The sequence below is a fragment of the Acomys russatus genome, chromosome 1 (genome assembly GCF_903995435.1).
Source record: "Acomys russatus chromosome 1, mAcoRus1.1, whole genome shotgun sequence".
NCBI classification, from domain to species: Eukaryota; Metazoa; Chordata; class Mammalia; order Rodentia; family Muridae; genus Acomys; species Acomys russatus.
Genome location: NC_067137.1, coordinates 91,377,598 through 91,404,417, shown reverse-complemented (window position 1 = coordinate 91,404,417; position 26,820 = coordinate 91,377,598). Strand labels below are relative to the sequence as shown.

Sequence of the window (26,820 nt, the reverse complement as noted above, 5' to 3'; positions counted from 1 at the left end):
TTTATAGAGGTCAGCCTGCTTCTGCCTTCCAAAGTGCTGGGATTAAAGTTGTGCTCGCTCCACTAGATCCAGCTCAAATCAAGCTTGTCAGAAGAGATAAAGAAGGCTGCTTCATACTGATCAAGGGATTAATCCATCAAGGGAAATTACAATTCTAAATATATATGGATCATACATATATGAATTCATCCAGTTTTTATAAAGAAACCACCACTTAATTGAAAATCTCAGATTAACTCCAACACAGTCATAGTGGGTGAGTTTAACACCCTACTGTCCACTAAAGAGAGCAACTATACAAAAGATGAATGAGCAAACACTGGGATTAAATGACATCATAGATCAAATGGACCCAACAGATACCTAAAGGACATTTCATCAAATACAGCAGTATACACAATCTTCTCAACAACCCATGAAGTTGTCTCTAAAATGTGTAAAGGCAAAGCAAGTCTCAATAAATATAGAGAAACTGAAACAACATTCTGTATTTTTATGGCCGTAATAGGATAAATCTTGAAGTCAACAGCAAGAGAAACTATAGGAACATACAAACTTATAGATATGAAACAACACACCCTTGAATAATGAATATGTCATTGGAGAAATAAAAAAGGAAATAAATTTTTTCTAGAATTGAATGATAATGGGGAAAAAAAATCCCAAGCAAGGCCATACACATTTGTGGTCTTAAGCCCAGGCCATTGACAATTTTACGCACTGGCTAAGTAATGAAGAAATGCAACGCAGTGCCGTTAGCCTTTACAGCAAATGTGGATAATTGTGCTTGAGTCCTTGCTCAGCTGGTGAGAGGTTTTAATTAGACTCTGAGAGGACAGGGTCCTTCTCCTCCCATGTTTCCTAGGTTCCCTGCCTTCCCTGTCTCAGTCCTGTAGAATCCACTGCTGACTTGTTTATCATTAGAAGTTGCTGGTTGGCTTCTAACTGTAAGACCGCCTTTATGCTGACTACGTACTCTTCAATTCTCTGAACAACTCCAGGAGTCCCTCTAGTCACCTTACACACTCAGGGTCACTTTGTTCTTAAGGCCTTTGTATTTTTGATCCCTGGAAGTTCCTTCAACCTCTGTTTGGAATGTCCTATTTCAAAAGTGAGATGGCTGCAAAAACCACACCTTAAGTCCTGCAATCATCTTGTCCTAAAGAAATGCCATTTCTCTTCTCCTTTCTTGGGGAACTTTTCTTGAGCAAGCCTATAATCATCCTTTCTCTGTCTCTTCATACGTATAGACATTTCTTAAGTTAGGTAAGACTGTTATCAGACACAAGCCATGGCTATATACACCTTTTTAAAAGTTAAGTAAGAGTCTTGTCAGCTATACGCCAGGAAATCTTTTCCATAAGGTCCTGGGAAACAAAGCTCTAGGATGTAAATGTCAAGGAAATACCCATTTTCTGTCATGTGTGTCAGCCTAGGTGCTTTGCTTTAAGTAGTAAATACTTGCTTGACAGACAGAGAAGTTTTATTTTTCCTTTGGATAAATTCTATTGACTAACAGAATGAACTGTCAACGAAGGAACATGACAGAGTGTTATTAAGTTCGGTTACATGGGCATGAATGTATTGGGCTGTGCCTGTATTACACAAAAAATACAATTTCCTGTCCAGGAATGCAATCAATCTCATCAGTAGTTTGCCTGTGATGCCTCTCCCAGGGTGGTTTGAAGCTCATAAGATAAAGTCCTCCTTGTCTTTTTTTTTTACATTTGTGGATATTTTAAGATATTATTTAAAATATGAACAGTATTAATCTAATTATATCCCATATCATTATTGCCCTCTCTCTGTGACTTCCTTCCCACATGTTTTCCCAATGTCACCAGTCACTGCACCTTTCTTTATTCATGGCGCCTCCTCAGGATCTGCCGTAAGAATGGGGCGAGGTAACGGAAAAGCCTTGGTGGGCGCAGAGAACCACCACTCCCAGCATCCTCCGCGCTCCCAGTGCCCACGGTTTCCTCTTCCGGTCCCGCGGCCGAGGAAACTGTAAAAGCTATGCTGAGGACGCGGCGCGGATCTTGATTCACCTTCACCTGGGCTGAGCACCAGCTGACCCCGGGCTTCCGCCCGGCGAGCAGTCAGACATGAACGGACGGGTGGCTCGTTTAGTCGCGGAGGAGGAGATCAACCTGACGAGAGGACCCTCGGGTAGGCGCGGGACCTGGAGGGAGTAATTGCCGAGCTCGTTGGCTTGGCGGAGCTGGGTCTACCTGGCTGGGGAGCAGGCCGGCCCCGGCCGAGCCGCTTCCAGAACGCCAGCGGGCAAGGAGAAAGGAGCTCCTCGGCATCCTTTGTTAGCTAGATAACGGACCCTAGGACTCGGCTGCACAGTCCAGTCGGATGACCACAGGCATTCATGGCCAGGAGGGCTTTCTTTCTGCTGGTGGTGATAGAAAAGACTAGAAAAACGCCCGCTTGAATAGCCAGCGTGTAGTCGACGCTGTATCCGTTATTCAGTTGCCGGCTCCGTCCGTGTTTGTACGAGGGCCGGTTCAGGTAAAAACGAAGGAAGTACACGGCGTGGGTTTCTGAATGCATAGCATTGCCCCCCCCCCCCCCCCCCGGTGCTAGGGTCCTTGTGTAAATTTCTGCGAAATTAATTTACAACGCCAGCTGGAATGCAAAAGCAGGAGTAGACAGTTTACAGAAGTTTCCAGACTTGGCGCCACCCCAGAATTACTTGGCCTTTTCGGTTTTTTTCTTCTTTTTTTAATAAGCAGAACATTTAAATGAAATTGCTGTTTTCTAGCCCCATCTTTAGGGTTTTGGATTCAGTATGGATTAAACAATTTTTTCCCCCCGAGACAGGGTTTCTCTGTAGCCTGGCTGTCCTGGACTCACTTTGTAGACCAGGCTGGCCTTGAACTCATAGCGATCCACCTGCCTCTGCCTCCTGAGTGCTGGGATTAAATGCACGCACCACCATGCCCGGCCAATTAAACAATTTTGAAACAAACATTTCTTGTGATTCTGACAGGAAAATTCCCCCTCAGTCCTGCTGTGTGGTCTACCTCACCTCTTGACGTTATTACTAGATCCTGCCACTACCTTCCTTGGACTTTGTTATTTTCTTTATGGTTGTAACATTTTAGGTTTAGGGTTCACCACTTGTGGCCAAATTTTTACCCCCCTTTTGCATGTTTGTTTTGTTTTACTTTATTGGCAGAGTAATTTAACTGATGTATGCTTGTAGTTTCTTCTCTGTAAAGTGGAGATGATTATGAAATGCATAATGTTTCATTTACAGTGTTAGGATGAAGCCAGTTACACTCTAGAAAATATTTAGAGCATTGTCCGGACGTATGGTAAGCAGGGTGGCTTTGTTACTGTTGTTGTCCTTAGTGAGTGAATGGCTAGACTGACTCCAGGAAGTTCTGCTTAATACTGTATTCCAAGAGTTGAATACATCATTGGTTATTGTGAATTTCTTTTCTGATTGCCACTACTTGGAATACTATCACATTTTCTCTCCTAAAAGGTTGCAATAGCTTAATGACTACTGAGAGATTATTCTGTATAAAGCCCAGCTTTCAGAATTAGTCATACTTTTTGTCTTCCTATTATGAGAAAATTGGAAGTTGATTGTATTTATGGGAATAATTCACTGCTAATCTTTGTGGTTTAATAGAAAACCCTGTTCTGGTTGATTTTTTTAATTTTTCTTTCTTTTTTCAACTTGACAGAGCTAGAATTATCTGGGGAGAGTAAGCTCTGTTGAGAAAATGCCTCCATCAGATTGCTTGTAGGCAAGCCTGTGGGGCTTTTTTTTTTTTTTCTTAACATTGGTGATTGCTATGGGAGGGTGCCTCCTATTGTGGGCCGCGCTCCTCTAGGGTCCTGGATTGTAAGAAAGCAGGCTGAGCAAAGTCATGAGGAGCAAGCCAGTAAGCAACAGAGCTTCAATTCCTGTCTCCAGGCTCCTGCCTGCCTTACGTTCCTATCCTAACTTCTCTTCATGATGGACTGTTACCTGAAAGTAGATTAAATAATTCCTTTCATCTCTTGGTTGCTTGTATCATGGTGTTTTCTCACAATAGAAACCTAAATAAGCTCAGAAACTTCTCCTCAAGGCTTTTCAATATGCTCAAGTTTCTTGAAATTAGTTTTCTTATTTTATACAATTCTTCTCTCAATATTTATTGACCTTTGAGGCTAACAGTAGAAAAGGATTTTTATTACGTGTGTGTGTGTGGGGGGGGGTGGCCTGTAGATCTCAGAGGACAACTTCCAGGAGCCAATTCTTGCTGTTCAGGCTGTTTCCCCACCTGCCCCTGAGAGATGATACCAGTGGTTCCTGAGAGATGAAGCAGGTCAGGAATGGCCAGGATTGTAAGGAACCTAAGGCAGCTGGGAGTGCAATGAGAACAGACTCTCAGGAGACAGCTTCAGTGAGGCAGCTTGTTTAATGAGAGAAACAATAACTGTTTGAACTTTCGTGGGTGGGTAGGGGCTTTCATTGGCTGGGGCAAGGACACTGGGGGATGCTTCATTTACATAAGGAAGGAATTCCAGGACATGACCTTATAAGGGGAAAGGAAATTTAACTTGGCTGCTAGGCTACATGACCTCTTCCAGGGGGCAAAGGTGGGGGCACCCAGAACATGCAGGTCTTAGGGTGGACAATCCTACTCCTGCCAATTTCAGGATGAGATTTCCAAGGCTTGGACACATCTCTAAACTGCTCCTTCTCCTGGCCAGGCTGCCTCCAATCCCATGGTTTCTCTGTCCCACAGATTTTTCTCCTCTTCTGTGGGTCTTAGGGATTGAACTCAGATTGTCAGACTTGGTGGCAAATACTTCTGCTCACTGTCTCAGATCTTTAAATAAAAGTATATGTATATACTTTAAATAAAAGTATATTTATATATGTACATTTATATACATATATAATAGAACACATATAATTATATTATGTTTATATATGATATAATTAGATACTATATATAGTTATATATAGTTATATAATATAAATATACATATTTATTTTTTATTTTTTATTTATTTATTTTTTTTTTTTTTGGTTTTTCGAGGCAGGGTTTCTCTGTGTAGCCTTGGCCATCCTGGACTCACTTTGTAGACCAGGCTGGCCTCGAACTCACAGCGATCCGCCTGCCTCTGCCTCCCGAGTGCTGGGATTAAAGGCGTGCGCCACCACGCCCGGCTAAATATACATATTTAATCTTTTAGTTTTTCCCTCCTTAGGATCAGCTGATGTACCTTTCTGATTGCTTTGCAAATATGTAAAGGCATCTAGTTCTTTAACCTAAATAACCCACCTTGATACTATTTTTTTATGATGTTTGAGGTATTCTTCTTTCCTTCTAGCAAGAACCTGATATACTTTGATATAATCTTTTTGCTGTGGTATCATAGTATTTCCAGGTCTTCTAATGACTTCTAATACTATTATTCTTGCTTTAAGCACTAAATTTAACATAATATCATTCTTTGAACTTTTGGGCATTTGAATAGGCATTGTCTAATTTCTAAGCATTGATCTTACAGATTTAAAGTTTCCAGTCTGAGTATTTCCTTCAAACATTAGAACTAGGGAAAGTTTCAAGAGACTAAATAAGAGGAAAATTATATCTAGTTAACATATTTTTACACAAAAGCAGTTTAAATTCTGTATTGTTTAGTTATTTGTTTAAAAATAAAGAATGAGTTTATCTGTTGAGTGGCTTCTGGGATTTTCATAAGTATATCCAAGTATTAGTCATTGTTATTAGTTAGGGTTCTCTAGAGGAATAGAGTCAATAGAATGAATATGTATTGAAAGGGGATTTAGTAGATTGGATAACATGGTAAAGTTTGAGTAGTCCAGCATGCCTGCCTGTACAGTGAAGAGGCTGAGAACCTGGTAGCCACTCAGTTCATGAGGCTGGATGCCTCAGCAGACCCAACCTGGTGCTGAAGATCTAGATGATTCCTGGAGGCCACTGGCCTTTAGTCCATATTGGAAGCCCAACGATGCTGGGTTCTGATAGCAGGGAAGAAATGTAGCAGCAGCAGTAATAGGGTAAATGGACTCACCAACAAATTAAACAGCAACAGGGAAGTGTGAAGGAAATAGAGCTTTAAAAAGCAAGCCTTTTCCCTTGGACTTCCTCTCTGGTTGACACTGTAAGGTACTGCCTACAATTTAGGGTGAGTCTTCAAATAGCCTAATCAAGAGAATCCCTTACGTGTTTGTTCATGGCTAATGCCAGGCAAATTGAAAACTGGTAGCCATCACAGTAATGTAAATCATTGACCTTCAGATTTAGAAGTGAATTTGGTAAAGACAATATTAGAAGTTTGTTGGTTCAGTAAACAAGGAAAGGTTTCAAGTTCCTGCTTGACACTTCCCAGAGCTGGTTCCTGGTCTGAGGCACTGTTGGTCTCAGAGTCTTCATGGTGACATCATGAAGATAAATAGGAAAGAAGTCACTAAGAATGTGTGGGTAATTTAGGTAGTGCCAGAGGAGTCTTTATTTCTACAGGAGAAATATGAGAAGCCCCTGGCTCTAAGTATACAGTTGTTTGCGGGCAGCATTGTCTGGCTTAACTGAGTGAATGTGTTTCTGATTACTCCTTTGTACCAGTGTAGCGTCAGAGAAGAATCTTGGATATCTGCGTTTGTTCAGCAAATGAAGCTGCTGAAAACCAACCAACCAACTAACCAACCCACAATTATGGGAAAACCACAACAATGAGCTGGGTGTCTAAGGAGTGAAAAGGAAATAGCTTATAGGTTGGCTTCTTTGTCACTGTAAGGAACGTCTTGGCAGGCTTTGATTTCAGAAGGCTGTTCTGCTTTTGTTCTTGAGCTCATTCCTCATATTTAAATAACTTCTGTCATTTTTAAAAAAGATTAAATTTTGTTTTGGTCTGTATGAGTGTTTTGTTTGTATCACTATGTGTACCATGTGTGTGCCTGGTACTCACAGAAGTCAGAAGATGCTTAAACAAACAAACAACCAACCAACAACAACAAAAACTAAAACAAGCCCCGGAACTAGAATTATAGGTACATACTAGGAAATGAACTTGGTCCTCTGTAAGGGCAGCAAAGGCTCTTAACTGCTGAGCTATCTCTCCAGCCCCCAGGTTTCTGCCAGGTTTTGTTTCACTGGTGATCTGAATAATTCTCAATGGAAGAAGTCATAATCTCAAATGCTTTCAAAGAGTGAACAGTTCATCTTTTATCTTTTATGAACAAGTTCACTTGATTGTGCTTGAAGGCTCTTCCTTTTTCCTATATTAAATTTAGAGATCTTAAAGTTGTAAAGACTCATTACTGTAAGCAATATGACAAGACTAATCTTTTTTTCTCAGTACCAGATACCAAACACAAAGGCAGTGCTATTGCACCTGAGTAATATTAGGGTTCCAGAGTTAAGGGCTCAGTGGGTTTCAGCCAGTTACTCCCAATCTACCATCTTCAGAGAGGGAAGAATAGACACTCCATATTGTTACTTTCAAAGGAAGAGATAGTTAGCACAATGAGTAACTAAGGAAGTATCTTTCTGGAATACTTTATACTTTATATTTTGTCTAGGCTAAATGAGTCTCTGTTTATATTCACATAGGCTTATATAGTTCTTATAGAACCACTAAGTGATATTTAATCTACACTGTTAGGTAGAGAAATTGTCTAAGGGAGGTTAAATACTTGCCCAAGATCCAGAAGATTCCACCTTAGATATTTCCTCCTGTACTAGATATTTCCTCCCTCGACAGTACCTAAAAAGTTGACTGCTAGCCTTTGCCCTGGCTTTTATCGGTTATTGCGTGCCTTATTCCCTACAGGGTTTTGATACACGCAAAAAGACCTAAAAACCCACGTGGAAAGTTTTTAGGTTTTTTTTTTTCTTGGTTTTTCGAGACAGGGTTTCTCTGTATAGCCTTGGCCATCCTGGACTCACTTTGTAGACCAGGCTGGCCTCGAACTCACAGCGATCCGCCTGCCTCTGCCTCACACCTTTAATTTCAGCATTGGGACACAGAGGCAGGCAGATCTCTGTGAGTTCAAATCCAGCTTGGTTTACATAGCTGGTTATGAATTTCAGGCTGGTCAGAGCAATGTAGTGAGACCTTGTCTAAACAACGTAATTGTTAGGAAAAGAACGTATATTTCATTTCTTGTTTTCCTAGTGCTTTATTTAGTTCATGACACCAAGTGGTCAATAAGTGAAATTACCAAACTGATAGAAGTCGAATACTGTAAAGGGTACTTTTAAGATACTAGTAATGTGTGCTGTCTCAGCTTTCAAAGTTACCAACAACAGACTTCACTAGATACAGTCTAAGAAAAACTGAAGGGTTGACTATAAGCTGCTACTGTGAGGGCTAGGAAACAGTTAAGGTTATAAGCAGGAGGAAGGAATAGCTGGAGAGCCGTGAAAAAGAGAAAAATATCTGCTTATATCTTTTGAGATTGTATTTAAGGATCAGTTTTAAGAAACAATTTTTAAGAAAATGTTAAGTGAAATATCTAGGCATTACTTGGAGGTAAGGAGAAAAGCAAGCTGATAAATGCTAAACTAGAAACACTTGACTAAGTAGAAAAGTGGCCAATGAATATTTGATTAAATGCAATATCAAAGGAAAGATATCCAAAATATACTTAGATGATAGAGTCAGAATTGTTGCTTTTAGAGGATTAAAAAAGCAAAACCGTGTTCATCAGGTATCACCATCATGATTAGGGAGTGCAGATGCTATAATACAGAAGAAGTCACCTCTGGTTCTAATAGGTTTTCAGTACAATAGGAGAATGTGTTCTGTAACTGACAGCAATTCCTGCTATAATTTATATGGAAGGAAGGTTTATTTTGGCTTGGTTTCAGTCTTGGTCTGTTGGCTTTGTTGCTTTCAGTCTTAAGTAGCAGTAGATAAGAAAGTTGTTCATTTCATGGAAGCTAAGAGGTAGAGAAAAGAGTCCAAATCTATCCTTGGAAGAGCATTCTCCTTCAGTGGCATAACTTTGTCACCAAGTCCCACCTCTCTACCACTTGTCACTAATGGCACAGTCTGACAACTAAGCAAGTAGTACCTGAGTCCTTGGGAGTGGGGGGCATACGTAGGCCATGACAGAGAGGGATGATGGCCATGTGCTAAAAATACCCCTACTAAGGAAAGTAACCCAAGAGCCATTGACCTTCATAAGATATGTTCTGTTTCTTATAGATTCGGATTCAGTGTTGTACCACAATAAACTATAAATGCCTTTAGCAAGTGTTTTAGAAATAAGTTAGATAATGTTACTCTCCTCTTGTCCCATAAGCTATTTATATATGGCATGCCTGCCATATATAAAGTTTACTGTATGTTGAGTAAGAAACAGTAGAAAAAGTTGAAAAGAAGGCAGTTATACAATTAAAGAAAAAAAAGCCATGAATTTGAGAGGCAGAGATGGGGAGATACACATGGAAGGAGTTGGAGGGAGGAAAGGAAACATGTGTATGATTATATTTTAATTAAAAATATTATGAAAAAAGGCAGTTATAGTAAAAAGGGTCCAGATTGTAATATGAGGCAAAACTAAAGAGATTAATTTCATTGTGGAAAATAAGAGAGCCAGGGGAAACATGATCTAATAGAAGGAAGGCATATATTTAGTACCTGGTCAGTTGCTTATTACAGGGTAAGAGAATAATTATATTTACCTAGATATTTGAAAGACAAGTTTTCAGAGTCATGAAAAGAGTTTATACTGCATATTTAGAGAGATCATACATTGAAATATCTTTGATAGGCTGTACTTTTTGTTAGCCCATCAGATGAGATACTAGGATAAGGAAGGACCAATCATGTGTGTAATGCTTTTTAATTGTTGCATCATCTTTCTGTTCTCTGAGGTTAAAGGTTTTCTTTATTTGTCAGTACGTTCCTTACTGTAATGATAAGTAACAGACAGGCATATTATATTGGGAACAGAGACTTTCTCTGAAGAGTTAGTACTGTGGATTTAAAATGCCTTAATTATTAAACCTCCTGAGTTGCTCATTTTAACCATCAATTTATTCTGTTCAGTTTACGTATTTATTTATTGAGCAACTACTGTGGGGACAGGTTTCTGTACTAGGCACAGCGAATTGCGTTTCAATATAAATCACCGAGTAGAATATAGTGTTTAGGAATCAGAATGGGTCCTTGAGTACTCTCATTTATGTGGCTCACTGTCAGTCTTGACAATCATATCTCTGTATTAATCGGTACTATCATTGTGTCCCATATAAAGTTATCTTGCTCCTTGGGGGAAGGAAATCAGAATGACTGAATGTAGATCTTAACTTCACCATATAATATTACTTTGTGCAAGTCACTTCCCTTTATAGCCTGTTTCTTTAGTTACAACAATCAAAGGATTGTTAGGACTTAGACAGTGGTGCAGAGTGTGTACTCATACAATGTTAATTCTGCACCGAGTACTTCTAAGTACTTAGCCCCCCGCCCCCACCAAAAAAAGGTTCTTTAATTCATTTAAGGTGCTTAAGTGGTGGCTGCCCTTACAACTCCTTTGTCTGGAATAGACTTTAGTGGAGCAAGAGCTGGGTCATGTACCCCTCGAAATGAAGCCCCAGCGCTGCAAACAGAAGAAAGGAGTGGTATTCAGGGGATCCTAGGAGGTCCTATGGGTGTGGCTCCCCTGTCTAATTAGAAGATGCAATCTTACAGCAGACTTACTGGTTCTCTGCCTGTTACAGTTTTTGTGCCTCTTCCTTTGAGGTATTCTCTGAGCCTTAGTTGGGTTGTAGATGCATCAATAGGGGCTAGGTATCCCAGTCAGTTGTTCTCTGCATTTTAGTCAGAGACAACATTAGTTGACATGCCAGTGTTGATTGGGGAAATCTCATGGAGCTCTACTCTTATGTGAAGAGCTACAGGCTATTTGACAGCTGTTGAGAAGTGGCCAGCCCTAGAAACAGTATACATGCAGACAACATGAATGGACTCAGCAAGATGTATTTGTTAGTTTATATGTATATGTAATAACAGTGGTTATGGAAAAAGGGGACACATGGATTTTGGAAGGAATGAGGTTGGGGGACACATGGGAGGGGTGGAAGGGAAGAAAGGGAAGGGGGAAAGTATATAATTATAGTTTAATAAAATAAAAATAGGCCAGGCGTGGTGGTGCACGCCTTTAATTCCAGCACTCGGGAGGCAGAGGCAGGCGGAACGCTGTGAGTTCGAGGACAGCCTGGTCTACAAAGTGAGTCCGGGACAGTCAAGGCTACACAGAGAAACTCTGTCTCAAAAAACCATAAAAAAAAAAAATTAATCTGTAAAATACTAAGCAATACTTCATTTTTTGGTAAGAAGATTAAATGAAATAGTATACATGTAAAATGTATATCATATTATTTAGTACATATTAAGTAATCAATAAATATAAGCTGTTGCTATTGCTATTGGTCTTAATGGTAAACTGGGTCCAGACCTACAGTCAGGAGACATTCAGAAGAAAGCATGTCTTGCTTAGCTTTACAGCACTCTTCAATTTGGACACACTTTATTTTTCTCCCACCCCACAGGGTGTCCTTCTCTTCCTCCCTTTTTTTTGGTTTTCAAAACCAAAACACAGCATTTCTCTGTGTAGCTCTGGCTGACCTGGAACTTACACTGTAGACTGGGCTAGCCTCAAAAATCACAGATCCACCTGCCTCTTCCAAGTGATGGCATTAAAGGCGTGTGGCACCAGCATCAGGCTTCTTCTTTTTAAAGACTCTTACTTATTTTATGTGTACAGGCGTTTGCCTCTGTGTTTGTGTGGGCATCACATGGGTGCCTGATGCCCTTGTAGGTCAGAAGAGGGAGTCAGATCCCTTGAAGCTAGGGTAACAGATGGGTGTGAGCACTCATGTGCTTCTGGGGACTGAGCCCAGCTCCTCTGCAAGAGCAGCAAATGATCTTTTTTTTTTTTTTTAAAGCAAAAAATTTATTTATTCATTTCTTGCATTTGAAGTACTCCTCGATGACATCCTTGGCCTGAGATTCTTTGCCATAGTCCTTAACCACTACACAACTGCAACCAACCATTTTCTGTGGCTTTCCCTCTCGATCGATATTACAGAGGCCTACCCATTCCCCCAGTTTCTTGTCATCAATCTTAATCAGGTTGATCTGGTGCCAAAGGTGAGCCTGGCGCTTGTCTTAGGCTTTGGCAGCTTCGCGTATGCCACGTGCTAGGCCATCGTGGATGAGGGCGGTCTTCAGCACCTCTTGAAGAGCAGTGTTGACGTCCATTACACACACACACACACACACACATTTCAAATGTCACATACATTATTAAAATGACACATATCTTACATCATTTTATATGCTTTATGTTTTTGTAATTATCTTACATGTGTGCTCATATAATTGAAGACTATAAACAACTCATTTTAATTTTGCCATGTCTTAAAATTTATTAGCACATTAAAACTAGAATTCACAATGTAATGTTTCTTCATTTTTTTTTTCCTTAAAACTGATTGAGTTTCACTTTTATTCCTTTTCTCTTTGCCCTTAACCTTAACATTTGGGACCTTATGTGCTAAGGCTGAATTAATTATACTCTTCAGCTTCAGAGGATACTGGTGTTGTCAGAATGTTCCTTTCTGGTTTTATTCTTTTTTTTTTTTTTTTTTTTGGTTTTTTGAGACAGGGTTTCTCTGTGTAGCCTTGGCTGTCCTGGACTCACTTTGTAGACCAGGCTGGCCTTGAACTCACAGCGATCCCCCTGCCTCTGCCTCCCAAGTGCTGGGATTAAAGGCATGCGCCACCACACCCGGCCTTCTGGTTTTATTCTTACTTTCCATGTAAATGACTCATGTATCCTCTCTTATAGGTATTCACGGCAGTAAATCTTTGCATATCCTTAAAGAGGCATGCTTTTTGTAAATGGGTAATAAATTTTTGTATGTGTATGTGTTCTTATAACATTTCAGAATTCTATTCATGTTACTTTGTTCAGATTTTTAAATGATTGTAATTTTTAACTTTTAATCTCTTCTCTAACCTAGATAACTGTCACTTCCCCACTAGTACACTATGTATTGCAATGAGTATATTCTTGTATTATTTTATAGATGGATGGTCACATTTGCCCTAGGTGGGATGTTTTTGAAATTAAAAAATCAGTCTTATGCTAGGACAGCAGGTGTATACCAAGATTCCCAACAAACCAGAATATGTGCCCGCTCTAATTACAAAAGATTTTTCTGGGATGCAGCGATAGTTAGCTGATATATAAGATAACTATTAATCTGTCTCCTCTAGTTGTTTTCAGCTGATACCTGTTCTAGTTGGTGGATGTATGTGCTGGATAATTCTGCAGATTTTTAATATTACTCTCATTAAAACTGTATCTTATTTATTTATTTTTTATATAAGCTTGAATGTTATGTGCATATACCACATGAAAGCCTGGTACCTTCAGAGGTCAGAAGAGGGCTCTGGGAACTGGAGTTATGAATCAAATCCAGGTCCATTGGAAAAGAAGCCAGCCCTCTTAACCACTGAGCTGTCTCTCCAGCCCTTAAAAACTAGTTTTGAAGGGGATTTCTGGGAAATAAATTACAAGCATACTTAATTTTAGTGAATTTGGCTTATAATTTTTTATTTATAGATGGACAGATTCTTTTACTCTGTGTTTTCTCATTCTTAAAACATTTTTTTTATGCCAGGTGATGGTGGCGCACGCCTTTAATCCTAGCCCTTGGGAAGCAGAGGCAGGTGGATCTCTGTGAGTTCGAGGCCAGCCTGGTCTACAAAGTGAGTCCTGGACAGCCAAGGCTACACAGAGAAACCCTGTCTTGAAATTTTATGTCTACATTATATATTCCTCTTTGTCCCATTAGACTCATAATTGGAAGTGTAACAGTCACTAGTTTATTGACAGAAACTCCCAGTGTCTTTCCCCAATGTAACAATTACTGTGTTTTACAAAGAAAACATTTCAGACATTGTTACAGGAGTCCAGCAATTACCTTTTAGGGAGAGAGGGTAGAATTTGTAATCCTTATTTTCCAGAAACGAAAGCTGATCGTCTGACTTAAACTGATTTGCTTCAGTCCACATCTGGTAAGTTGCAGAGATGAACTTGAAACTTATACTTCTGACTCACGCAATATCTAAAAGGGGCAGGGAAAAGGATGCATTTGTTTGTGGTTAAAGTCAGAACTGAACAGTTTAGTACAGCTTAGCTTTCCACCTTCGTCTGGACATAACAGTGTATGACCACTAGTAAGTGGTTAGTGATTTTTATTGAACAAATGGACTAAGAATTATGTAAATAGATATAAGGCTAAGATTTGATCTTTTTGCTTATTGGTAGCATTCCCAGCATGTTAGACCAGTGCTCTATCACTGAGCTAGCTCTCTAGCCCCAAGAATGAACTGTAATGTTACTACCCACTGCCGTGGTAACTGTCATTCATCCCAGCAAAAGTATTAAGGCATAGATAAGTTCATTTTTACAAATAAGGTTGAAGAAAGGGCTTCAGTTAATCTAAGTGTTCTCATTTTAGGTAGTTTGATTCACTTACAACAAAAATAATACTGTGTTAAATAAATGTATCACTGCGATGAGGTATTAGGGGCGAATAATAGACTGCACTTTCAAATAATAATCTCAGGTGTCTTTTCCCCACTTTTTAGATGCTGTTCTGTAGCTATAAATAGCCTGGAACAAAGTCTCTCTGCATAATCACTGTGTTTCATTTGGCCACTTGACACTCGTTCCTCATTCCCAGCATCTTCAGAGACAGTAGCTGTTTCATGAGAGACTCAAACTGTAGTGAAGGTGTTAGATTTCACTGGTAGATTTTTCTCTGGTTTGTTTTAGCATTGAGAGAAACTGATTGGCCTCAGCCCCCCTTGCTTAAACCTGCCTCTGTTTTTAAGTCTAAATTTACAAAGCCTTCAATCATCTGGCTTCCCCTACCTTACCAGCCCCTCCCCCACTTAACCTACAATCATGTATAATTTAAATTAAGGGAGTTATAAAAAATGAATAAGTAATTTAGAGTTCATGTTTTTCCTACTCTACCCTTCAAGGATATGAAAATAGTCTTTTAGAAGTAGTTCTTCCTGTTGTATATGATAAGTCCACAAACAAACAACCACAAACCTTTCTGGGTGGCAAAGACTCATGTACAAGGTATGCTATTTAAATATAAACTTCCTGATGTTTCCTCTTTGGTATATTTTCATTAGATTGTGGGTTGATTTGGTAGTGTGTGTTAGTACTTTGAGTCTTAGCTTCATTCTACTCATGGAAAGAACTTTAGAGAAAGCCCATGATCAGTGATGAATTTCTACTGAGATCATTAGGAAACTGATGACTGGCTTTCACTTAGTATTGCACCAACATGTTGTTTTTTAAGTTGTTTCCAACTGTCTTCCTTCTTGTTGTACTGTGTCCCTACATTTTGGCTGTAGTTACATAAAGAAGAGCTTCCTTTGTCTCTTTTCTCTCTTCCCCTTTTTCTCTCCCTTTTTCCTTATTTGCATATGTTTAAGACAATTCTTCAAGGAAATCAAATTACAGAATATAATCTTTGCCACAAATTAATGGTTGGTTCATGAAAAGATTTTAATTAGTTAGGTAGCTAACTTGTTTGCTTGCTACATGTTAGTGTAATAAAGGTACTTAGATCTACCATATTAACAAATTTGGTTTTTGTTTTGTTTTGTTTATTTGGTTTTTTGAGACAGGGTTTCTCTGTGTAGCCTTGGCCATCCTGGACTCACTTTGTAGACCAGGCTGGCCTTGAACTCACAGTGATCCACCTGCCTCTGCCTCCCGAGTGCTGGGATTAAAGGCGTGAGCAAAGCATACTATACACTATCATTTTGGGTAGATACAGTCTTGTACAGTAGCTCTCTAGAATGTTTCTTCTGTAACTGAAATTTGTTACTCATGTCAGCTGATTCAACTCATAGAAACAGAATAGAATGGTGGTTACCAGGGACTGGGAGGAAGGAAGTGCCCAGTCACTATTCAGTAAGGAAGTTTTTCTACTGTGAGTAAACGTGGCCATCAGTGTGCGCAGATATGTAGTTCGTTGTACTTGATGTAGAAAGAGAAGAGTGAATTTGATGACTTGGTTCTCCTATAAAGCAGCAGCTGCACTTCTAGTTCTTAGGTTTCCTGCCAACAACCATATCAGTACTCTTCTACCACAGTATAGAACAGAAAAGAGATAAACTACCAAGAATGTTTCTTGCAAAACACTACCATATACAAGTGTTCCTAAAGCTTGACGGAAGAAACACTCACAGAGGCTTCTGTTAGGAATCATTTTCCCTCTAAATTGATAACATCTTATTTGATAATTAGTTAAAAACAAAGCTTCCTTTCATGAGCACAGCTAGCCCTGTTACATTAACTCAGAAATACCAGGATTCGAGTCATTTGAATGTCACCAACAGGATCGAAATCAAGTGCAAGCAGAAGCCCTTACATCAAGACTCACCTTTACTATTTTCCTACGTTATGTATAGCTCAATGTAGTCAGCTAGTCATTTTGATCATGCTACTACTGCCTGGTTCAAATCAACAATCTAGGTACTGTTGGCTTTTGTGGATAGTGACTTACTGTCTTTGCTCGTGACTGTGTTAGCTACCTCACAGTCTGAATTATCAATCTCTCCTCCCCACTAGACCAGTTTTCTGTCCTTTCTTCTCCTCTAACCCTTCTTTCTTCTTCATCCCCTCTTCTTCACTTCTCAATGATTTTCTCAGGGCTGGGCTTCAACATCGTCGGTGGGACAGATCAACAGTATGTCTCCAACGACAGTGGCATCTACGTCAGCAGCATCAAAGAGAATGGGGCTGCGGCCCGGGATGGGCGGCTCCAGGAGGGTGATAAGATCCTCTCGGTGAGAACCTGCTCCGCTCCGGCTCGCTTTGCTACCCTTTGGTCCCTAGACCTCCTCTCACCCCTAACTTGGGAAACTTCCTGCCTGCCTGCCTGGGAATGAAATATCTACATTGTACCATTGACTGGGAAGAACACTCATCAGTCTTCAGCGTTGTACTCGTCTGGGAGGGTAGTATTATTCTTGCAGACAGACAAGGCAGATTTAACATAGAATGTGAAGTTACCTCCCTGGTTTAAAAACATAAAGCAGGTAGAGATGGAGGAGACTTAAAACCCACAGTTTTAACTTTTCTCTTGTTAATGTTATCACCTCTCTTTTGTCAACTAAAACATTGATTTGTGCCTTTTCTTGGGAGAGTATCGGCCTTTACTAATGGTCTTAACTTGAAAAAGGAAGGTAAGGATTTTATGCTTTAAATTCAGGGCCTTTCCTTACTCATTATTAAGGTGAAAAATTGAAGTTTAGTTTGGATATCTGTCAGCTGTGCTCCCATTTTACCCTGTTAAATGTTTCTTATTACATAGTAATCATGAATCTTACTAATTACATTTTTATAAACTCAGACAAGAATTAAGATTTTTTTTTTGCTTTCCATACATACCTTAGTACAATGCTCAACATAGGCTTAACAAATGAGCAAATCAGAAAATCATGCAAATTTAGAAAGATTAACTAACAAATACAGTCATATGGACTCATAGACCCTTAGCCTTAAAATTTTTTTATTTTAGTGGTGTGTGTGTGTAAGGGGTATGTCCAAATGAGTGCTGGTGCTCATGGAAGCAAGAGGAATAGGATTCGCCTGAGGCTGGAGTCACAGGAGATTGTGAGCTGCCCGTGTGGTTGCTGGGAACTTAACTCAGGTCCTCAGGAAGAGCAGTGCATGCTTTTAACTGCTGAGCTATCTCTTCGGCTCCAGACCCTTAGTCTTAGAATAAATTAGTATTTCTAAAGTAAACCAGAATCCAGGCAACATAAGACTTTTAAGACACCTATCTATGGTTGTATCTTTCATTTCCATCCCACTGGCAACGTCCCATTATTATACTGTTAGTTGTGGGAGTTGGGGACAGCTTGTTCATGCTATAGAGTTTTTTTTTTTTTTTAAGTAATCTTTTGGGCTTCTATAGCTCTGCTTATTTGAATGAAAATAACACACATCATTGGTATAAAGAATGGGAAAGTAATCTGGGCATAGTGGGGCATGCTTATAATTTCAACACTCAGGGAGGCAGAGGCAGGCAGATATCATCACTTTGCTACTAAGTCAGTGCCAAAACCTGAAACCTTAAAAATCTGAAACCTCAAAAGAGCAAAACAGAAAGGGCATGACAGTAAGCAGCTTTAAAATCTCAAAACAGAGGAACTAAGTCTGTTGGGTTTGAAGCCCAATTTTTGTATGCCCTGTCTGCTTCTTTCAGATTCCCCTGCATGGCATTTAGAAAGCCAATCCAAATATTAAAGCATACTGACAAAGCCAGGTGTGGTGGCACACGCCTTTAATCCCAGCACTCAGATAGGCAGAGGCAGGCGGATCTGTGTGAGTTCGAGGCCAGCCTGATCTACAAAGCAAGTCCAGTACAGCCAAGGCTATAGAGAGAAACCCTGTAGTGAGAAACCAAAAAAAAAAAATAAAAAGAAAAAAGAAAAAAAAAAAAAAAAAAGGATAGAGAAATACTGAGAGAGTGAGTTCTTGGGAGTTTGACCTGGCTTCAAAGGGCTCTGCTCAGATTAAGAGAAGAAACATTTAAAGAAATTCTCAACATCCCTAGTCATCAGGGAAATACAATCAAAACCACTCTGAGATTCTATCTTACACGTGTCAAAATGGCTAAGATCAAAAAGTCAATTGACAGCAATGTTAGCAAGGATGTAGGGAAAAGGGACACTCCTCCATTGCTAATGGGAGTGCAAACTTGTACAAGCACTTTGGAAATCAATCTGGCACCTTCTCAGGAAATTGGGAATAATTCTGCCTCAAGACTCAGCCATACAACTCCTGCGCATATACCTGAAAGATGCTCCACCATACAACAGGATATGTGCTCAACTATGTTTATAGCAGCTTTATTCATAATAGCCAGAATCTGGAAACAACCCAAATGTCCCTCAACTGAAGAATGGATAAAGAAACTGTGGTGCATTTACACAATGGAATACTACTCCGCTATTAAAAACAAGGAAATATTGAAATTTGCAGGTAAAAGGATGGAACTAGAAAAGATCATCCTGAGTGAGGTAACTCAGACTCAGAAAGACACGCATGGTATCTACTCACTCATAAGTGGATATTAGCCACATAATACAGGATAGCCGCACTACAATACAGAGACCTAGACCCTCTGCTCAGATGTAGTAGATGGGCAGCACAGTCTCCTTGTGGGGCCCACAATAAGGGGAGTAGGGACTACTGACATAGACTCTGCGACACCCCCCCCCCCCCGGCATGTTGATTAATTCCCCTTGGTGAGGCAGCCTTGCCAGGCCACAAAGGAAAAGGATACAGGCAGTCCAGATAAGACTTGATAGGCTAAGGTCAGAGGTTAGGGGAGGAGGACTCCCCTTTCTGAGGACTAGCGGAAGGAAGGAGAGAGTATGAGGGAGGTAGGATTTGGAGGCAGTGAGGAAGGGGGCTGCAATCGGGATGTAAAGTGAACGAATTAAAAATTTAAAAAAATATATATATTAAAAAAAAAAAAAAGAAATTTGAAGTAGGATGGGGCTTCTTGCTGCAGAAGTGCCTTCTGCTTCCAAGTGTGCTGTGGATGTGACCTATGGTCTAAGAAGAGAAAATCATTTCCTGCTTTGTCTTATGAACTGAATAAGGCCAGAGGGCCACACTGGTAAAAGGCTGAAGTAAATGACCAAGACAGTATTTGATTAAGAGTTAAGTATTTTGTCAGAGATTGATTTAGAAGTTCCATAGCACAGGAATATCTTTAAAAGATTTTATTATAGTTTTGTTTTGAATTTTCTCTTTTGAATCTTCTCTTATAGAGTTTAGTAGTGATAAAAGTCGTGTGTGAAGTGTCCTGGTCCTCTTAGATAGCAGCTTATTGGCTTCTTCTCTGCCATGTTAAGGCAGACTACAAAGGAAAGGAAAGAGTGTCTCCCTTCTTTTCATTTGATCTCTGAATATTTGAGAGATCCTCAGGAAGACACACAGCCAGGCATGGTGGCACACAGCTGTAGTCCTCTAGAACTCGGGAGGTAGAAGCAGGAACATTTTGAGTTAACATCAATTGTGAATTACTTAGCAAGATCCTATCTCAAAAAAGAGACACACATAAATCAAGGCAAGTGGCTATGGAGCTATACAGATTCATTCAAGAATCTTAAGAATGTAGCCAATATAGAACATTTGGATCCTTTGCTAAAACTAATATTAATACTAAAATTAACACTATATTGTCTTCCTAAAAGGTAATGAAAAAGTACGGTTAATTACTTTAAAAAGGAAGTTACAGTAGAATAACTAGTAGATGATGTCATGGTTTTATATATTACAAAGAAGGAAAATTTAATGTATCTCATATCTAAATAAACTTTCTGTTGACTTTCTCTATGCGGGGGTTGGCTGAAATGGATTAAGAGTTTACTCCAGGGGTTAGGGAGATGGTTCAGTGGTTAAGGGTTCCCAGCACCCATGTTGGGTGGCATGTGCGTGCATGCGCACATGCATACATACATACACACAAACAAAAGCAAATAAAATCCAAACACCCTAGAAAGACTGAGTGAAATGAGAAAAAACAAAACAAACAAAAACCCCCAAACCCATGCAGATAGTCCTGCCTCAGCAGCTGATGATGCCTTTCTTCTTTAACGTGAACCTTGTAGGATATTACTTTTAAATGGTTCCATCTATTTAACTTCCTTTACCCCTAGCTTCTTAAGTTTTCATTTATTATTAGCTATGATGTATCTATAAAATGTTATTAACTTATTATTAGCTTATTTTGTTTAGTTAGTTATTTTACAGTTCTAGGGACTGCATGTAGGGCCTTTCACATGCTAGGTTAAATGCTCTGCCACATCTACTGGCCCTTTCAATTTATTTTTAATGGGTTTTTCTATTTCTGTATAGAATACTTTCTGTGCTGTAAACTATGCTCCATGTTTTGTAACTTTTAGTGAGTTATCAGACTTAGAAAAGTGTTCCTTCTTCAGCACACATCTATGGTAGATAACGAATAGAGTTAAGTATAAATTTCTTGTGAGTTATATACTCTTAATTTACTCTTCTTATCCTCCCTAAATATTGCCCATATGTTGTTTTGATTTCAGGTGCTGGAATGGAAAACTGCATGATTTATTGTGCAGCCTTTTCTTTTCTCATAAGAAATGGAATTTAATTTTTTATGGCCAGTGTGTATGGTTTATAAAAAGAAAAAATTTAAGCAATGTAAATAGTTTTTTTAAGACAATCATTTACACTGTGATTGAAACAGAAGCAGACGTTTGTAATGAAGGAGAAGACCTGATGTTGAGAACTAGCTATTCCTCACTCATTGTTTATTTTGTGTGTGTTGGTAAGATTGTTTGATACTGGAAGCTAGGAGAATATTCTTTAGGGTAAAGAAAAGATAAAAGTGAGTTTCTCATTTCTCCTGTATGCTTGAGTGAAGGAGGGTAGCTAGTCAAGAATAGTCACTTATCGTGAACTTAATATTCTTACTAGGTTCATGGTGATGTAGCTGGTTCTTCTGTACTACATATAGGAATGCTCCATTTTGACCAATGCTCATAAAAGTCATATTGATGACAGAGATTGGGCCATGAGCCAGCTGCATTTCATAGTGCAAGCACATTTTTTAATTGGACGAAGGAGTTTGTTAGATGTGCTGGAGATTGCATAGTAGGTCGAGTGCCTGCTTCCCTTGCTTACCAGTTCCATTTTTGTGCCTTGAACAGTAAAATGTTTATTAACAGAATTGTACTATAGGGAAGCAGATTGTGAGACAGCATTTAAGGTGGGAATGGGGAGAAACTTTGTAAAGTAAGTCCGAAAAGGCAGCCACCATAATGTAGTTAAGTATCCACAACCTAAAATGGCAACCATAGGAGAGAAAATAGCATATAGTCATGGTGTTAGACTGAAGAACAGATATTACAGATTAACTGATTATATACTGTTTAAAAATTATACATCTGAATGAAGGGGTAGGAGTGTCATTAAAAGGGATGTTATGATATTCTGCTTTTGTGGGAAGTTATAAAGAGACATTGGACATACTGATGATATATAAAAATATGTATCTTGCATAGAGTGGGACGTATCGCGCTACTGAGTGCAGTAGAGACAGCAGTTGTGACTCCTAACACCAGAAAGAATACTAGTGCTCCTTCACATTTGTCACGTCTGTACAGTAGGAATGAACTACATTCGAGTGGTCTGTAACGGTTTCTATCTTCACTAAATTAGATTTTTAGTAAATTTAAGGAGGACAGGAATTATACATGGAACCAAATGAAATTGGTTCAATTTCCCTAATAAAATAAGCCTACTAGAATGGGCTGGAGAATTATGTTTCTAGGGATGAAGCTAGAAATGCTGAGGATTGGGAATTTAAAGGATAAGGGGATAACCTAGTAGATTATATTGCAGAGGGTCACCTGACATTACCTATATAGACACAGACAGATAGCCACAGATGATGTGCAAATACAGCAACAGGAGCTGATACATCCAAACAAGATAAGCACAGAAGCTAAGAAAGAGGAGGAACCAATCTATTAAACCTGGGTTCACGTCAGATGGTTCATGGATCCTCAGTTATGGGAAAACATAAATTTGAAAATTGAAGAAACTTCCTCTTGAGCACTTTGTAGCTTAGCCATACTCATAGCCCTTGGAATTTGCCCTGAGAAAGCTTGGTTTTATTTTTAAGGGATTGGTTGGCTGCATGAAAGTAAATTGTTCACTTACAAGACTTAATCTCTTGGCTCTTTTTTCTTTCTTGTTATTTTTGACAGGTAAATGGCCGAGACCTGAAGAATCTGCTGCACCAGGATGCTGTAGACCACTTTCGTAATGCGGGATATGCTGTGTCCCTGAGAGTACAGCACAGGGTAGGCATCACTTGCACTGAGATATGGAACAGTATATAGATTTTTGCATTGCACTTGTGAATAAACTTTTAATCTTTGAAGTCTGCTTTGTCCTTTGCTGTGACTGCCTTGTAGAGTTTGTCTAGCATAGGGAGGAGTCCTTCAGCCTTTCTGATTATTAGTAAAAAAGTCTATAATCCAGGTTTTACCTTCAGTGCATTAAAGTTTGATCGAGTGAAAATGGAAAGAAAGTAGAATAACTCACTTTTTGTTAGGGAAAGCACCATATGTGTACCTTTGAAAACTCTTATTTATGAAACTCTGACTACAAAGATGGTATACTTTCTGCCTCCCATTATAAAGGTTATCTTCCCATGACCACATTGGCTAAGACCTGAGTGCTTGAAAGGCAACTCTTAAGAAAAAGTAAATGGTGTTTTATAATTTGGATGATGGAAAGGAGGTCCAAGTTCCTCCCACAGCGCCAAGGATTTCTGAGTTCATCTACAGCCCAAGTTAAGCGTGTCTATGATTTTTCTTAAATTGGTGTACTCTTTGCTAAGAGGCCAAGTGAGGATTTAGAGGCTGAAGAAGACTTAAAGGAGCTAGTGAAGAATTCGAGAAAGTAGAAGCCAGCTTGAACTACATGGTGTGCAACTCTAGTCTTAAAGAAAACAAAAACTTAAAAAGAAAGAAAAACAAGAAGAAAGGCAAAACATAAAAGACATCCAAGAAAGCAACCAGAGTTGCAAATAGAATGTGGGTGTTCAATTCAAAAGCAGGTTGATAAAAGACAGTATTGGTCAGCATCTGCTTTTGTTATTGTTCTTCTCTGTTTCTAAAGCATGGGAGAACTTATGGAGCTATATAGGTGATAGGCATATATTTCAGATATAAAAAGGATTCCTTTGGAAGGTATATGGGAAATGATTTTCAGTGTTCACTTTAGGAAGCATCCACTTACAATGCAAAAAGTAGTAGTGGTCAAACAATTCATCTAACCCTGAAAACCATGTCTTCCTAGAAAGCATGTCTTTTCAGAACTTCTCATCAAGTAATAAATGGTAGAATAGCAAATGTAGAAGAAAAGTAGCTTCCTATCAGGAAAACAAAGGGATAAGACGAAACCTATGGTCCTTCAAGAAGTCTGGCTATTGTTGAGCAGGAAAGGGGAGAGGAAGGAAGTCTTCTTTCTGGAAATGTTTATTTACAAAGACTATCAGTCATTAGAATGCAATAAGAACAGATCCAAACTGTGTCAACACAGTTGCAATTTCAGTACTTGGAAATGCTTTACAGCTTCTAAGTTACTCTCTTGCTCCTAAGTTTGCAATGCTGGGCACAAATAAAGGTGGAGTCTATATGGAGTAGACATTATAGAAACAGAAATTTTCTACTTTACTCTGTGAGGTCCCATAAAGTCAGTACCAAACAAGGTTAAATGCTTTTCTATCAGAACTATTTTCTTCCCAGAATATATGTGAAAGTGATGTATCAGCTAGGTGAGGAGCTCCTTCTGCTGGAAAGTGTGTGCGTTTTATAGCTTTGGGTGGTATAGACTACACTTCCAGGAAATGGTCGACTTGCATCTTTTAAGTGTGGCATACACAGGAGTCAGAGAGTTAATATTTCTGCTTCCCTTTCAGTTACCAGTGCAGAATGGACCTATAGCACATCGAGGTGAAGGAGAACCAAGTGGAATTCCTGTAGCTATGGTGCTGCTACCAGTGTTTGCCTTCACCATGGTAGCAGTGTGGGCCTTTGTGAGATACCGAAAACAGCTTTGAAATGCCAGCTGCCTTCCAGTGTGTCCAATGAACTAGTTCTCTCACTCACCATCTCTGACACTCTCCCATATCTTTTCTTCTCTACATAGCCAACACATGATTTAAAGTGACTGATTACCACCCAAAACCTTTCTGTTCAAAGTCTCCAAGACTTCAGATTCTAATGGAAGAGTAAAGGTATTAATTGAAGAAAAGCTGGGGAAAAAGCCTTGCTTAGAACAAATGAGAAGTTACATATTTACTAGAACTGCCAATACAAATTCAGCTATCACCCAAAGAGGAAAAGCTCAGTCTACCTGTCACCATGGATGGCACCTTTTTCTTAGCTGGCGTGCTTTGAAGGCTAGCTGTGCTACGTGAAAGGAAGAGCTGATTTTTTTTTTCTTTTAATGCTTTTTCTTGGGAAGTATTTGTGGCCTTTAATTTGTTACTACATACGTAGATGCCTATATTTGACATAGGTGGGTGAAGTTTTTTACCTCAAAAAATACATATATACAGTAACACATGTATATACGGTAGCATAACATTGATGCCTTATGGAGAATTAAAGAGGTGAGAAAACTATACTGGTTCCTGGGTTTCTAACGGACAATTTTTTTGGGACTAGGGGATCATATTCCTTCATATATAATCAAGACTCATATTGAACAATGAGTTCTGGATTGAAAAGAGAACTTTTACGTTTGTAAGTCTTTGTCCACAAGTTAGAAACATACACAGTGCTAAGGGATGGTTGTAACTGAAGAGCTTTGGGAGCTATTGGCAGAGCATGTATAAGGGGGGGAGGGAAAGTTTGCTTTACAAGAGAATGCTCAATCAGTGGCAGTAGGAGAATAATAACTGAAGCAATTCATTAACAGTTGAACAAGCATTATCCCGTAGCTACAGTGACGTGGTAAACTGTAGTAAAACAGCGCTGCCCACGTCAGTCTGTTCAAAAGACTTGGGGTATAAAGATGAGCCCTACCAGTCTCTGAGCTACTCTAGTTGGTATTTTACAGTGCTATTAAAGACTCCATTGGGATGGGTATGGGCAGCAGTAGGGCCAAATAAACCATCAAAACAACTGGAAAAAAAAAAAAAAAAAAAGACCATGCCTCAAGGTGGTGGCACTTGAACCCTCTAAGCTACACAACGGTTTTCAGTTTCTAGTGTCAGGCAAAACCTGAGGGAAGGACCTGCCTTCCTGAGAGGATGGACCTAAAACCAGCCTGCTTATGACTAAGTTAAGATGAGAAGGCCAAGACTTAGTGGTTTTCCTTTTTTAAAAAATTTTTTACCCCAAAGCTCTAAACACTAGTTTTTTGTTTTAGTAAGTTTATGGACTGGGTTTCAGAGAAGGGGACGAAGTAAGTTTTGTTTGGTAGAGGGAGCAGAAAATTTCTTGAGCATTTCTCAGGAAAGCCTGAGACTACAAAGTGGATGAATAGATGCCAGAGAATAGCAGGGATATTAGCGAGGTAGGAGCTGTCCTGTTGATGTAGTCTCTAAGTTGCTTTTAGAGTGCTGAGGATAGTTGAACCAAGCTTAGTCTTTTTTCACTTTACCACAATAATTTCCGTCTTCTAAATATATTGACCAGAGTATTGTTTTGACATAAGCTTATGAAGACTTTTCTTGACAATCTAGCAGCTACTTAACAAATGTTTATTGCATTTTAGTTTTCTCAAGACACCTTTATAAAGAAAGGAAAGCATATACTTCATCCAAAAGGACATCATGGTTACAGTTAGGAAGAGAGCATTAAAATGGAGTTAGTCATGTAAGTGTACATTGTTTATATTGCAGAGAGCAAAAGAAAATAGCCCCTGAGAAGAGGCGCACTTAAGGTTCCTTAGAGGAAGGGCAGGGTGAGGATCTTTAGGCACTTACCATCTAGTAAGAGCATGCTTAGGTGAAAAGTCTAACAGGTTGAGCAATAAATGAGACCAGTAAGAAAAGAAATGTTGCCATGCAAAACAGCACGATGCAGCAACAAAGATACACAGATGTTATAAAGGTGTTATAAAGAATTCAGAAAAGGAAAGCTGTTGTGTCAGGCGTCAGGGTAGAATGGAAAGAAAAATCCTTAACAGTCCAATAAGACTTTGCCTCA

The 26,820-nt window shown here is 39.3% G+C and overlaps 1 protein-coding gene and 2 pseudogenes across 1 annotated transcript; 1 reads left to right on the top strand and 2 right to left on the bottom strand.

Moving 5' to 3' along the window:
- Positions 1–1,975: 1,975 nt before the first annotated feature.
- On the top strand, positions 1,976–25,556 carry Synj2bp (synaptojanin 2 binding protein). The gene is made up of 4 exons (XM_051148499.1): positions 1,976–2,169; positions 16,745–16,881; positions 22,861–22,956; positions 24,582–25,556. The coding sequence occupies exons 1-4, from the start codon at positions 2,106–2,108 to the stop codon at positions 24,720–24,722; spliced, it is 438 nt and encodes a 145-aa protein (XP_051004456.1). The 5' UTR covers positions 1,976–2,105; the 3' UTR covers positions 24,723–25,556.
- LOC127191427 (40S ribosomal protein S12-like) lies at positions 11,952–12,255 on the bottom strand (annotated as a pseudogene).
- LOC127197588 (uncharacterized) lies at positions 25,338–25,444 on the bottom strand (annotated as a pseudogene).
- Positions 25,557–26,820: the final 1,264 nt, after the last annotated feature.

Excerpts from the sequence above, each read along its gene's own strand:
- Synj2bp (XM_051148499.1), top strand. The coding sequence starts at position 2,106 with ATGAACGGACGGGTGGCTCGTTTAGTCGCGGAGGAGGAGATCAACCTG. Across the intron at positions 2,170-16,744 it reads CCTGACGAGAGGACCCTCGG|GGCTGGGCTTCAACATCGTC; the intron begins GTAGGCGCGGGA and ends TGATTTTCTCAG. Across the intron at positions 16,882-22,860 it reads AGGGTGATAAGATCCTCTCG|GTAAATGGCCGAGACCTGAA; the intron begins GTGAGAACCTGC and ends TATTTTTGACAG.